This window comes from Aquarana catesbeiana, linkage group LG07, assembly GCF_042186555.1.
Source record: "Aquarana catesbeiana isolate 2022-GZ linkage group LG07, ASM4218655v1, whole genome shotgun sequence".
Classification (NCBI taxonomy): Eukaryota; Metazoa; Chordata; class Amphibia; order Anura; family Ranidae; genus Aquarana; species Aquarana catesbeiana.
In genome coordinates, this window is record NC_133330.1 from 20,140,359 (window position 1) to 20,155,486 (window position 15,128).

The 15,128-nt window shown below is 46.0% G+C and overlaps 1 protein-coding gene across 3 annotated transcripts in view; it reads left to right on the forward strand.

Annotated features, from left to right (window-relative positions):
• The window catches only part of SH3BP1 (SH3 domain binding protein 1), a 60,233-nt gene that overhangs the window by 15,809 nt on the left and 29,296 nt on the right, over positions 1 to 15,128 (forward strand). For all 3 annotated transcript variants that reach the window (XM_073591729.1, XM_073591730.1, XM_073591731.1), the window contains exons 5-8: positions 8,140 to 8,251; positions 11,095 to 11,171; positions 11,476 to 11,599; positions 12,569 to 12,637. In XM_073591729.1, the coding sequence (XP_073447830.1) occupies positions 8,140 to 8,251; positions 11,095 to 11,171; positions 11,476 to 11,599; positions 12,569 to 12,637 (382 nt within the window). The remainder of the gene's footprint in view (positions 1 to 8,139; positions 8,252 to 11,094; positions 11,172 to 11,475; positions 11,600 to 12,568; positions 12,638 to 15,128) is intronic.

Sequence of the window (15,128 nt, forward strand, 5' to 3'; positions counted from 1 at the left end):
GCAAATTATGTGACTTCTGAAGATAACTGGTTGCAGCAGAGCTTTTTATGGGCTTCATAACAAAGGGGGTGAATACATACGCACATGCCAATTATCATTTTTTTATTTCTGAAAAATAGTTTTACGTATATATTTTTCTAATTTTACTTCACCAACTTAGACTATTGTGTTCTGATCCATCACATATAATTCAGATGTAAAAAAAAAATTGAACTAAAGGCTGTAATGTAACAAAATAAGTAAAAAGCCAAGGGGGTGAATACTTTTGCAAGGCACTGTATTGCACTGATCTAGGAGTGTTACCTCATGCACTCTCGACAATGTATTCCCTGTTGGTAACACCCACCGGCAACTATCAATTGCCCTTCTTCAAAAAATGGAAACTAGACTTGGCGAAGACATTTACAGTGGACCAACGGAGTAACATCATTGGGTTTGCTTTGAAGTCCTCGATCTGTACAAGAGTCCAGGAAACTACAGTAATCAGAATTTTGACTCGGTGGTACCAAACCTCTTCTCTCCTTCATAAATATTTCCTGAATGTTACGGATTGCTGCTAGAGGTGCCAGGAGGAGCAGAGGACGCTGCTACACATACTTTTGGTCCTGCCTCAAGCTTAGCCATTACTGCAAAGAGGTCTGGAGGATTTCCCCAAAATTTACTGACTACATTATACTGGATGTTCCCGCATTTTTTTTTTTCCTCCTCCATGTTTCCACTATACCAGTCAAAACACACAAAAAATTTATATTACATGATCTCCTGAAAGCTGCCAAATCATGAATTCCTCTTACTTGGGGAAAAAAACTCTCAGCCGCCATCCATTGGGCTCTGGCGTAATAAAGTTGAAGAGCTAAATCAGATGGAAGATCTGGAGCTTTCTGCACAACATAGAAAAGAAGCATACTCGAAAACATGGACTTTGTGGAACAAGTTTGTCTACTCATGAGATAAAGCCCTCTTTGACATTAGTACCACAGGCAGATGGGTGTGGCAGGTCCCTTCCCCTCCCGTCAGGTCAACTTTCTCCCCTTTTTTTTTCTCCCTCTCCTTCTTCTTTCCTTCTACATTCAATTTCTTTTCTCATTCTTCTTCTCTACCTCTTTTTTTTATACACTATATTACGAAAAGTATTAGAACGCCTACCTTTACACGCACATGAACTTTAATGGCATCCCAGTCTTAGTCCGTAGGGTTCAGCATTGAGTTGGCCCACCCTTTGCAGCTATAACATCTTCAACTCTTCTGGGAAGGCCGTCCACAAGGTTTAGGAGTGTGTCTATGGGAATGTTTGACCATTCTTCCAGAAGAGCATTTGTGAGGTCAGGCACTGATGGTGGACAAGAAGGCCTGGCTCGCAGTCTCCACTAACTCTAATTCATCCCAAAGGTGTTCTATTGGGTTGAGGTCAGGACAGTCAAGTTCCTCCACCCCAAAGTCACTCATCCATGTCTTTATGGACCTTGCTTTGTGCACTGGTGCGCAGTCATATTGGAACAGGAAAGGGGCCATCCCCAAACTGTTCCCACAAAGTTGGGAGCATGAAATTGTCCAAAACGTCTTGGTATGGACATGGATGAGCGAGTTTGGGGTGGAGAAACTTGACTGGCCTGCACAGAGTCCTGCGTTCAGATCGAAGATTGGGGTGTGCGAATGACGGCAGAAAATTGTTGGACGAGAAGGCCTGGCTCGCAGTCTCTGCTCTGATTCATCCCAAAGGTGTTCTATCGGGTTGAGGTCAGGATTCTGTGCAGGCCAGTCAAGTTCCTCCACCCCAAACTCGCTCATCCATGTCTTTATGGACCTTGCTTTGTGCACTTCCCGTTCTTCTATCACTTTTTTTTATTTTTTTAAGATCAACCAGCAAGACTGCAACCCAAGGCAAGGCACCCCTCACCATCCTTGATGAAGCTTTTAAACAATACATAAAGCAACATTAGAGTAGGTTCGCATCTGTGCGGGGTGTTGCGTGCGCATTGCAGGTACAGCACCCTATTCATTTGAATGGGCTGCTGTACCTGCAAGGAATGTGAGGAACGAAGTATCTGACCCTTTCTTTAAAATACGCTTCATGGAAATTCATGCAGTAGTACTGCGGCACCATGCAGTTTCGTGCAATGCATGGGGGCGCCACTAAGAATTAATGGCACCCCTGCATGCGCGTCTGCTAAAGAGCAGCGAGTTTTGCCGGTGGGTCGGGAACACACATGATTATTCCTGACTTGAACAGATGTGAACCTGGGTGGAGCGGCTGTAGAGTGACACAAATGATCCTGTCTAGTGCCTTGCAATAAAATGCGGTATGTCTGCCTTTTATCGCAGATCACTGCTGTGTAGCTCCGGGCTGTGCCTCAATGTACATAGAACAATGTAGTGAATAATAAAACATTGCGAATTGTAGAGATGTGGAAGATGGAGAATTTGTTTCATTTTGGATTCATTCATTAAAGTAAATCATTTTGTTCTATCATATTTGTTATGTTCGAGCGATTTTTTTTTTTCGGAATTCGTGATTCGTTGTCCTGAATCAATTTGTATTTTCGGACTTTTTTTTTTCCCGGAAGATTAACTACATTAATTTTAACGTGTTAATTCGTCATTTCGGGAGATTACCCAATGCGCTCTGAGTTATGACTAAGGCCTTATAGGCTGAAACGCGTCAACTGACTTAATCTGCGTTTGTTCACTGTGGCTATTCAATAAAATGAAAAAATTTTAGGAGCAACAACCGGAGTGCGGATCATTTTTTCTACAGCGCTCTGAGTCATCCCTGCTAGTCCAACCCACAAAGAGAAATGGAATAAGCTGATTGGACGATATTGACTGGAGTCACGTGTATCTGAAAGTAACGACTGGAATGAAATAATGTCACGGAGCAGACGCCAGTCCTGTGATTGCCGGGTGGCTGGCAGGTGCCACGTGTGTGCATGGGGCCGGGGGTGGGCAGGGGCGGCGCTGTGAGGGCAGGTTAAAGGAGGAGAGGGGCAGGTTTGGGGGGATGCGGGGCTGTAGGGAAGTAAGAGGCAGGCCCGTCGCGACAGGACAGGCAAAACAAGCAATTGCTTGGGGCCCCGAGCTGGCCTGGGGCCCCAGCTGCGCCGCCGGTCGTCGCTTCCTATAAGCTGCAGCCTGTAGCGTGGCCGAGCTCCTCTTCCTTCCTCCTGCAGTCCACGCGGTACAGGACTCAGGAGATTCAGTTTCCTGTTCCCGGCCGGACTGACAGGAAGTGCTCACTGTGCCATTTGTAAAACGCCAGCCGCCTCACTAATGTGAATTGTCACTTTAAACATGAACTCAGAATAGAATGCAACCCAATATATAGAATGTTTACAATATGTATACATTTGAAGGAGAAGTACTGCCGAAGCTCATTTGGTTGTACTTCTCCTGTGGATCACAGCAGTGCAGTTTGTTCTGCACTCCAGTGACCCGTTTTCAGCAGACAGCAGGCTGAAGCCCGCTGTCGGCTGACATTGCAGAGGCGGTCCAGGCTCGGGTAAGATCACGACAATGGAGTCGGGATCCGCCCACATGCCTGGACCTGCACTTGGCTCAGCCTCTCAGCGAGGCCGCTGAGAGGCTGAGCCGACCACTCTCACCCCCTCCGCAACCCGTCGCTCCAGTGAGTGCGGGGAGGCAGAGCAGAGAGCCGGTGACTGACAGTCAGCAGTTCTCTGCTCAGGGAGCTGTGGGAACCGAGCGATCGGCGGAGTTCAGCCGCTCGGTTCTCAGTGTTAGAGGCTTTCTCTCAGTTTTTTCTTTTTCTGTTGAAAATTTTGCAAAAAAGCAATTTTCCTTCTTCACTGATGTGCACTAATGGATACTGATGAGGCTGCACTGATGAGGCTGTGCTGATGGGCACTAACGAGGCTGCGCTGATGGGCACTGGTGAGGCTGCACTAATGGCACTAATGAGGCTGCGCTGATGGGCACTAATGAGGCTGCACTGATAAGACAGCACTGATGGGCACTGATGAGGCTGTGCTGATGGGCACTAATGAGGCTGCACTGATGGGCACTGGTGAGGCTGCACTAATGGCACTAATGAGGCTACGCTGATGGGCACTAATGAGGCTGCACTGATAAGACGGCACTGATGGGCAGCATCCACCTAGGTAAGCACGATTCTTAACCACTTGCCGACATTTACTGCTACAGGGCGGCCGCGCTGCGCAGAATCACGTAAATATACGTAATCCTGCACCTCCGGGCTTTGGGTGCAAGTGCGTGCCGCCGGCGGCTTACTCCCAGTGTGATTATACACAGTGGGAGCTGATCAGCGGGTCCCTCGGATCCGATGTCTACTGGCACCCTCTGATAATTCGGTACACTGACAGAAAGGCAGTCTGCCTATGTACACAAGGCAGATTGCCGTTCTGTCAGTACAGAAGGCATGGATCCTTTGTTCCTGTGAAACAGGAACACCAATCCATGCCTTCCACTAATAGAAGCACCTTCCCCATTACACTGAATTACATGTTAGGCACACATTTGACCCTTTGATCGTCCGTGTTGTTAACCCCTTCCCAGCCAGTGTCAGTACAGTGACAGTGCATATTTTTAGCACTGATCACTGCATTAGTGAGGGGTAGAGAAGGAAGCGCCACCTGAGTGTAGTATTAACAAATGATGTTTAATGACACCAGGTAAAAACACACTTACAGGATAAAAACATATAAAAGGCTCATCTGTATAGGTATGTGGTCCTCGGTGTTCCCTCTGATCCTGTGGTGGTGACGCTGCAGGGATGCCGGGCTGCAGAAGGTGGATTACCAGCTGGGAGCTCCTTCTGTGGCCATCAGGAAGAGACTAGGGGCCGGCGTGGAGCGCACGTGAAGCCTGCATGACGTCACAGGTCGTCCGTCTGCTTCCGGGTTCGGTATCCAGGGGAGGGATCGTCCAGGGAGGAGGGCTAGCAGAGAGGTTGAGAGAAGGCCTAGCCCTCCTCCCTGGATGATCCCTCCCCTGGATACCGAACCCGGAAGCAGACGGACGACCTGTGACATCATGCACGCTTCACGTATACAGATGAGCCTTTTATATGTTTTTATCCTGTAAGTGTGTTTTTACCTGGTGTTATTAAACATCATTTGTTAATACTACACTCAGGTGGCGCTTCCTTCTCTACCCCTCTCTCATCCATCACAGAGCCAGCTCTCTGAGGACAGCAGCCGCCTAGCCTACCAGCCTACTTTAACCATTACATTACCGGTTACCACTTAACCCTTGAACTTCCAGCCTGTCCCCTATGGACTAAGTTGCTCAGCCCTTTATATCTCCTGTTATATATGGACTTGTGTGTTTGCGCTTACAGTTACCAATACTCTGATCACTGCATTAGTGTCACTGGTTTCCAAAAAAGTGTCAGTTAGAGTCCAATTTGCCTGACACAATATCACAGTCCCGTTAGAAGCCCGCTGTCAGCTGACATCAGCCCAGGCTCTGGCAAGATCGCGACAATCGCATGCCTGGACCGGCACCTGGCTCAGCCTCTCAGCGAGCTGCTGACAGCCTGAGCCCCCTGCTCCCACCACCCTCCACAGCCCAGCACTCCAGTGAGCGTGAGGGGGGGGGGGGGGGGCAGAGCAGAGAGTGGTGACTGACAGTCACCATCTTTGTGCTCAGGGAGCTACGAGGACCGAGTGATCGGCGGTGTTTGGTCGCTCAGTTCTCAGAGTTAGAGACGCTGGGGGACCACCTATGTAAGTATGATTTAAAAAGAAAAAGAAGCCTTACATCTCTCTTAATAATACATTTTAAACAATAATCCAGTCTGGCGCTGGCTTCCCGATCACTTGACCACTGTGATTGGCTGTCACAGTGGTCCCATCTTGTCAGCTCCTAATAATAATGGAGAGATGTCCAGGAGCTCACAGTGACCGCGTTCTCAGCACAGAAACCTCGGCTGCCTATGGATGCATTCGTGCAGCGTGTAGGCGTTAAAGCCACACATTCACATTACGTGGTCTGCAAGAGGCTAGAGGAAGTCTATGGTCACGGCATACACTTTCATTATATATCATCAGCATTGTAATAACAATACAAACAATAGTTATATCTGACAATCCATTAGAAGATTACTTAAAAGTCTACATTCGTGTTGTGCTGCTTGTCTGCTGGCCGTTTCTTTTCACAACTTCCTGGGTTCCCTGCATGTTTTGCAGCTTCTCTTCCATTTCTAAGGACTACATATCCCATGGTACCTTGCTGCCTGCCAGCAGTGATTCCTGTACTGACTCCACCTCCCTCCTCTCAGCACCTTATGTTGTGAGTGTTGTCTCTCTGCTGGCCGCCTCTTTCCACAACTCTCCAGATTCCCTGCATGCTTTGAAGCTTCTTTTCCATTTTAGGGACTACATATCCCATGGTACCTTGCTGCCTGCAAGCAGTGATTCTTGTACCGACTCTGCCTCCTAAAACTCCTCCTCTCAGAACCTTATGAAACAAAAAGAAGAACCCGCTCCAGGTGTCTACTTCCTAATGATCTCTCCCCTCTCCAGGCGTGGGTGCAGCTCAATATGCAACCATATGCAAAAATTGAACAAAAAGTTCTGGGTGGCCGCACTCCAATGAAAACGATTTCTTTACTGTTATAATAAATCCATGCAGCAAGGATAAAACCACTGACGCATTTCACACCGTTACAGCAGGTGCCTATTCATAGCTGATGAATAAGCACCTGCTGTAACGGTGTGAAACGCGTCAGTGGTTTTATCCTTGCTGCATGGATTTATTATAACAATAAAGAAATCGTTTTCATTGGAGTGCAGCCATCCGGAACTTTTTGTTCAATCTCAGCACCTTATGTTGTGAGTGCTGTCTGGTGGCTGCCCCTTTCCACAACTTTCTGAATTCCCTGCATGCTTTGCAGCTTCTTCTCCATTTCTAGGGACTACGTATCCCATGGTACCTTGCTGTCTGCAAGCAGTGATTCCTGTACTGACTCCGCCTCCTGAAACTCCTCCTCTCAGCTCCTCTGTACTCACAGGTCATAGTGACTACGTTTTACAGAATTCAAGGAGGTAAATGCGTGGGGTCTTTACAAAGTAAGTTTACAAACTTCAAGATCATTAAGAATAATAGTAGGCAAGACAATTTTGAATTTTCCTTGGAGCAGATTTAACTGCTTGGGAATAACTTCTTTTCACTGAACTATTTTTTTTTTTTATCACAGAGAGGACCGCGGGTCCCCTCTGTGATACTATTTTGTTGTGACGGGTTCTCTTTAATGAGACATCCGGGATCTTTTCAACCCCTGATGTCTCACCCGCCTTCCATTAAAGGTAATGCAGAGGTGATGTCAGGAAGCTGTTGGGACAGGGAAATAAAGTTTGGGTGATAGAAGACTCGGCTCAGACAGAAGGATTTCCAGCAGAGGCCTCTCCTCCCTGCCTTCCCGATCCTCTCTGAACACAAGAGCCGTGGATCCATCACCACATCCATTAGACAAATCATCGGCTTATTCCTGTCACTGGACTCGGGTGCCTTCTGTCAATCCTGACTCTAAATATGGGTCGCTGACACCATACCATGTCTTCTGTGTACCATTCCAGGTATAGTGCCAGTATCGGGGAGTTGGCAGAGGAACCCAACCTCCTAAACACTAAAAACTCCCTCCACAAAACATCTTGGGCATAATCTGGAGGACATTTCAAATTGTGGAACCATGATGGTGCACTCCTGCAAATTCTTCTCTTGTGGTTACCAAGATCCAAACCAGCAGGACATATAAAGATGACTTAACCCTGCAAACTAGAAATGTTATATGTGTGTCCCCTGCATGGAATCCCAGAACTGTGACACCTCCACCTTATCTTCACTCAACTGGATGAAGGACTCTGCTCCTTCCTCGATCTAACACTCCTCTCCTGAAATACTCTGCACTGCTGGGTGACTCTGCTCCTTCCTTCTAACTCTCCTCTCCTGAAATACTCTGCACTGCTGTAGGACTCTGCCCCTTCCTTCCAACTGTCCTTTCCTGAAATACTCTGCACTGCCGTAGGACTCTGCTCCTTTCTCTATATAACCTTCAGAGCAGACCAGAGGGGATCCTTAGATGCACAGGGGTATATAAAGGGGGGGTTTTCTTATACCATCTATTATTGCCATCATGCTCACAGTGTTGTCTGTCCCTGTTAGGAAGACCCTGGAGATGGGGTGCTGTGCTGAAGGATCGCTGGCTCAGTCTCTGGCAGAATTCGAAATGAACATGGAAAGAGATGTCCTACTGCCTCTGAACAAGCTAAGCGAGGTAATCTGACTGTCCTTATGTCTATGTCCAGCTTCTCATCATGTTATATGACTGTTCTGAACCCCCGTCACCAATGACAGTCCTAAACCATCATCACCAATCACAGTCCTAAACCCCCATCACCAATCATAGTCCTAAACCCCCATCACCAATCACAGTCCTAAACCCCCATCGCCAATCATAGTCCTAAACCTCCATCACCAATCACAGTCCTAAACCCCCATCACCAATCATAGTCCTAAACCTCCATCACCAATCACAGTCCTAAACCCCCATCACCAATCATAGTCCTAAACCCCAGTCACCAATCACAGTCCTAAACCCCCATCACCAATCATAGTCCTAAACCCCCATCACCAATCACAGTCCTAAACCCCCATCACCATAGTCCTAAACCTCCATCACCAATCACAGTCCTAAACCCCCATCACCAATCATAGTCCTAAACCCCAGTCACCAATCACAGTCCTAAACCTCCATCACCAATCACAGTCCTAAACCCCCATCACCAATCATAGTCCTAAACCCCACTCACCAATCACAGTCCTATACCCCCATCACCAATCACAGTCCTATACCCCCATCACCAATCACAGTCCTAAACCCCCGTCACCAATCACAGTCCTATACCCCCGTCACCAATCACAGTCCTAAACCCCCGTCACCAATCACAGTCCTAAACCCCCGTCACCAATCACAGTCCTAAACCCCCATCACCAATCACAGTCCTAAACCCCCGTCACCAATCACAGTCCTAAACCCCCGTCACCAGTCACAGTCCTATACCCCCGTCACCAATCACAGTCCTATTCCCCAAGTCACCAATCACAGTCCTATACCCCCATCACCAATCACAGTCCTATACCCCCATCACCAATCACAGTCCTATACCCCCATCACAAATCACAGTCCTATACCCCCGTCACCAATCTCAGTCCTATACCCCTGTCACCAATCGCAGTCCTATACCCCTGTCACCAATCACAGTCCTATACCCCCGTCACCAATCACAGTCCTATACCCCCGTCACCATATAACACTGCAGTCGAGTTTCTCCCTAGGCGGTCACCAACAAAGTCATGCTAGTGACCATTTTCCATTGTGTTTCTCTCTAGATGCTCTGGGTAGGCTCCTGGAAATAAATACTTGTCCTAAAAAAAGACAGTTCCAGATTTTTAATGTTAATATATTGTTTTGAAAGTGTTTAAATAAAATAGCCAAGAAGGTTAAAATGGGCTTTCCAAACCCTCAGGAATTATTTAAGGCCAATTACTTTACAAAACTCCCATAGGTTCTTTCCCCCCATTCTTCCCAATGCATTTTACCAACGTGTCAAGATTTTCACCTAATATTTTGGTGGACTCTTCACTTTGTCCCTTATGCACTTGGCTTCTTATGTTCTCTCCATGTACAGGACTCTTCATGTTCTCTCCATGTACAGGACTCTTCATGTTCTCTCCATGTACGGGACTCTTCATGTTCTCTCTATGTACAGGACTCTTCACGTTCTCTCCATGTACTGGGCTCTTCATGTTCTCTCCGTGTACTGGGCTCTTCATGTTCTCTCCATGTACTGGGCTTTTCACATTCTCTCCATGTACTGGGCTCGTCACGTTCTCTCCATGTACTGGGCTTTTCACGTTCTCTCCATGTACTGGGCTCTTCATGTTCTCTCCATGTACTGGGCTCTTCATGTTCTCTCCATGTACTAGGCTCTTCATGTTCTCTCCATTCACTTGCCTCCTCATGTTCTCTCCATGTATTTGATTCTTGACATTCTCTCTGTGTACTGGTCTCTTTGTGTTCTCTCCATGTACTGGTCTCTTTGTGTTCTCTCCATTTACAGGGCTCTTCATGTTCTCTCCATGTGCTGGGCTCTTCACGTTCTCTCCATGTACTGGGCTCTTCATGTTCTCTCCATGTACAGGGCTCTTCATGTTCTCTCCATGTACTGGGCTCTTCATGTTCTCTCCATTTACAGGGCTCTTCATGTTCTCTTCATGTGCTGGGCTCTTCACGTTCTCTCCATGTACTGGGCTCTTCACGTTCTCTCCATGTACTGGGCTCTTCATGTTCTCTCCATGTACTGGGCTCTTCATGTTCTCTCCATGTACAGGACTCTTCATGTTCTCTCCATGTACAGGACTCTTCATGTTCTCTCCATGTACTGGGCTCTTCATGTTTTCTCCATTTACAGGGCTCTTCATGTTCTCTCCATGTACTGGGCTCTTCATGTTTTCTCCATTTACAGGACTCTTCATGTTCTCTCCATGTACTGGGCTCTTCACGTTCTCTCCATGTACTGGGCTCTTCTTGTTCTCTCCATGTACTGGGCTCTTCATGCTCTCTGCATGTACTGGGCTCTTCTTGTTCTCTCCATGTACTGGGCTCTTCACGTTCTCTCCATGTACTGGGCTCTTCTTGTTCTCTCCATGTACTGGGCTCTTCTTGTTCTCTCCATGTACTGGGCTCTTCTTGTTCTCTCCATGTACTGGGCTCTTCATGTTCTCTGCATGTACTGGGCTCTTCTTGTTCTCTCCATGTACTGGGCTCTTCATGTTCTCTCCATGTACTGGGCTCTTCTTGTTCTCTCCATGTACTGGGCTCTTCTTGTTCTCTCCATGTACTGGGCTCTTCTTGTTCTCTGCATGTACTGGGCTCTTCATGTTCTCTCCATGTATTTGGTTCTTCATGTCCTGCCCCAAGCACTTGTCTTCTGTAATTGACCTATGACCTTTTTATCACTGACGTCCATATATACACCTACATTTCTATGCTAAGCTTCTTTAATCCTTCTTTGTCCTCCATTACCGCCACCTACAGCTGCATCTCTCCCTCCTCAGGAAGAACTACCTGCAATTCTAAAGCACCGGAAACAGCTCCAGAAACTGCTGACAGACCTGAACAATGTAAAAACTCGGTGAGTATAGACAACCCATGTGTGTACACAGGAGGGACTGCTGCCCTACCTATCAACTGTCCCTCAATAGGAACCAAATCCCTCTGTCCCTCTTCCCTCCTTATTTCCCTCTTTTTGGTCTGATGTCCAGATATCTATTAAAATGTCCAATTTTACTGCTAGAAGAGTTATTCATCCTATCACTTAATGATCTAGTTTGCTATTTTAGAAGGCCGATTATTTTTGAATTTCTTATTGGTTAGCCACCCTGCAAACCGAATGTTAAAATGTTACAAACATATTGTCCTCCCATTCTGCCTGGCAGGTTATCTCAGGCCCAGAAGAACATGCCAGCGGCCCAAGGGGGAGGTATTATCGGAACCCCGGCTAAACTGGAGAGCTTGAAGGAGGAAGAAGAGGAGCTGCGCAGAAGGGTGGAGCAGAGCAAGGTGTGGTATTATTATCAAAGAATCTGTAAAATAGTTTGGCTCAGGCTAACGAGGAATCCTCTCAGAATCCAGGTCCAGGTGACCTCCAGATTGCGCTCTGTCCACTTTTTGCTGTGTAGTGGATTTGGTGTAGAACAGTGGTCTTGGGGGCCAGACCCTTGTCTGCCAATATCCGGTCTTTGGGGCTCCCAAGGTGACACCAAGAAGGGGGCACAATTCCCCTCATTGACACCAATGATGTGAAACATTTAGAACATAGTTTGATATAGTTTGTCATTTGGTACTTTTTATATTTCTTTGTATTGGAAAGTGTTTTGTGAACCTTTTGTTTATATTTGATGATGATGATTATATTGATTATTATTATTAGTATTATTAATAATTAATTCATATTTTTATTAGCTTTATTATTCTCATTACCATCATTATTATTTTGATTATTGTTATATTTTTATTATTATTATTATTATTATTATTATCTGTATATGTATCATTATTATCATTATCATCATCATCATCATTTTGATCATTCATTTTCTTAATTATATTTATAATATTGATTATTTTGATGATGATGATGATGATAATATTTATCATCATCTTCATCATCATTAGGTTGCCATTTAGGAGCAGTTTGTATTAAATGCTCCTAATGATAATGATTATATTGATTATTATTAGTAGTATTATTAATAATTAATTCATATTTTTATTAGATTTATTATTCTTATTATCATCATTTTTTTTTATTATTGTTATATTTTTTTTATTATTATTATTATCTGTATATGTATCATTATTATCATTATCATCATCATCATCATTTTGATCATTCATTTTTTTAATTATATTTATAATATTGATTATTTTGATGATGATGATGATGATTATATTTATCATCATCATCATCATTAGGTTGCCATTTAGGAGCAGTTTGTATTAAAAATAATAGTTCTGTTTCTGATGCAGGATGACTATTTATGTGACCTGTATCACTTTGGGACAAAAGAAAATGAATACAAGAACTATTTCATACGGGTGAGTAGTAAAATATATTATTACTATTGCTGTAATGGCAGGTGACAAGGTGATCATGTAGTTGGGGACAACTTAAAGGAGCTTGTTTGGCTGTACTTCACCTATGGATCACAGCAGTGCAGTTTGTTCCGCACTTCTGTGACCCATTTTCAGCAGACGGCAGGCAGAAGCTGAAGTCACAGAGCTGGCCCAGGCTCGAGAAAGATTGCGACCATATAGTCGGGATCCGCCCACATGCCTGGAACGGGCACCTGGCTCAACCTCTCAGCAAGCTGCTGAGAGCCTGACCCGGCTGCTCTCGCCCCCTCCACAGCCCAGCAATCCAGTGAGCCGGTCCAGGTTCAGGAAGGATCGCGACCATAAAGTCGGGATCCGCCCACATGCCTGGAACGTTACCTGGCTCAACCTCTCAGCAAACTGCTGAGAGCCTGACCCCGCTGCTCCCGCCCCCTCCACAGCCCAGCAATCCAGTGAGCCAGTCTAGGTTCGGGAAGGATCACGCCCATATAGTCGGGATCTGCCCACATGCCTGGACCGGCACCTGGCTCAACCTCTCTGCAAGCTGCTGAGAGCCTGAGCCGGCTGCTCCCGCCCCCTCCACAGCCCAGCAATCCAGTGAGCACGGGGGAAGGGGGCAGAGCAGACAGCCCTGACTGACAGCAACCAGCTCTCTGCTCAGGGAGCCATGAGAACTGAGCGATCGGCGGTGTTTGATCGCTCGGGTCTCAGTGTTAGAGCCAGCGGGGGACAGATGCAACATTGGACTGATGCTGCATCCACCTAGGTAAGTACGAGTCCAAAAAAAAAAACAAATTCCCATACTTCTCTTTTTTTAGTGTAGATGGAGGAACTTGTTGAGTATGTAGATGTGGAGTTTATAGCTAACGGTATATGGTCAACCCTAATAACCACCAACTGCTGAGAGAACAAAAACACCTTAATAAACAGTACTGCTATCTGAGTGTAGCAGTGAAAACTATGCAATGTACAATATAGTGTATAGAGTGCAGTGGTTAGGAGTATGTAACATAAAGCCCAGCCCACAAAATGGAGCAGTTAGCAGTATATAACGTACAGCACAGCTTACATACTGCAGCAGTCAGGACTATGTAATGTACAACACAGCTCACAGAGGAAGTGCTCAGGGCTATGCAATGCAGTACGATGCCGTGGTCAAGAGAGGGTACAGCAAAGCTTATAGAGCGCAGGGTTCAGGAATATGTCCGGTTGATGCAGTATGCAGAGGTGACACGCTATTGGCACTCCAGTTATTTGAGCCCTAAGAGAAATGGCTGGCCTGTCTTTATTCAACATCATACAAGCATCCTGACCTTACCAGACCCTAAAAGTACAACAGCCCCTGGACTAGAGTCACTTGAAGTGGGGGGGGCAACTAAAGATCACAGGGAACCGTTTGGCTTTTTCCAGTAAAATTGCTTTGTCACCTGGATCTTCCATTCGTTATATGCCCATTTATGACTGCAGGATAGTGGCCTATTGTGCTAGCTATCTACAATCTGGTCTGAGAAGGGTATCCAAAGTGCTTGGGTTGCAGGTCACACAGATTCAACTGTGTGTTTTTACTGCCCCCCCCCCCCCAACCACAATGTAAATGAGGCCTAAACCTGTTTGATCTGGCACAAAAAGTCCCCTATGTGATTTTTTTGGTGACAGGTTCTCTTTAATGAGAAATGCAGGATCTAAAAGACCCCCAATATCTCCCCTGTACTCCACTGAATGTAAGGCGATGCACATTGCACTGTCGACGGTGACCCAGAAGTGACGTCATAGATGTCAGCAACAAGAAGGGGAGGAGAGGAGCGGATGTGTGTCCTTTCTCCTCTGTCCCCTCTTCCCACTATGCAGGCCCTGGGCCCGCAGATGGGCAAGCGGAGCCCGGGATACATAGTGGTGGGGGCACGCGCGGGGGGTAGGGTTGCCACCTTTTCTTCACGCTAAACCTGAACATTTTAGCGGCCTGAGACACCTTTGGGTGCCCCAAGGAGAGTAGTAATGCGGTGCGCATAGCATACCGCAGTGAACAGTGGGCGTGGCTGACCTGGCCATTTTATAGATAGGCACCTCCTATCCTCATATTGATTAGTGGTTCCAAATTAATAATAACTACTGAAGTAGGGAGCAGACACAAAAGATACGCTCAGCATCTTTCCAAATAACTGTTCTGCCTTATTATGACGCAATTGAAGGTTTTTATACACATGATTACGTAGGTATCACATTAATATTACAATTGTACTTTTATGGTAACAAAGGGCGTAACATTGGCAGACTAATTCTAATCAGGACTCGAAAGAATGCAAACATGTAATGAAAACCTTATTGGTGCTGTGTGCACCGTGAGGGCAGTGTGCAATATATACAAAATAGAATACAATTATATACAGAACTTTCAAATGTCCTTTACATGGCCAGAATTTGTTTGACACAAATTTGACATAAATAATGTGTCTGGGTTTCAGTCTGCCTGACA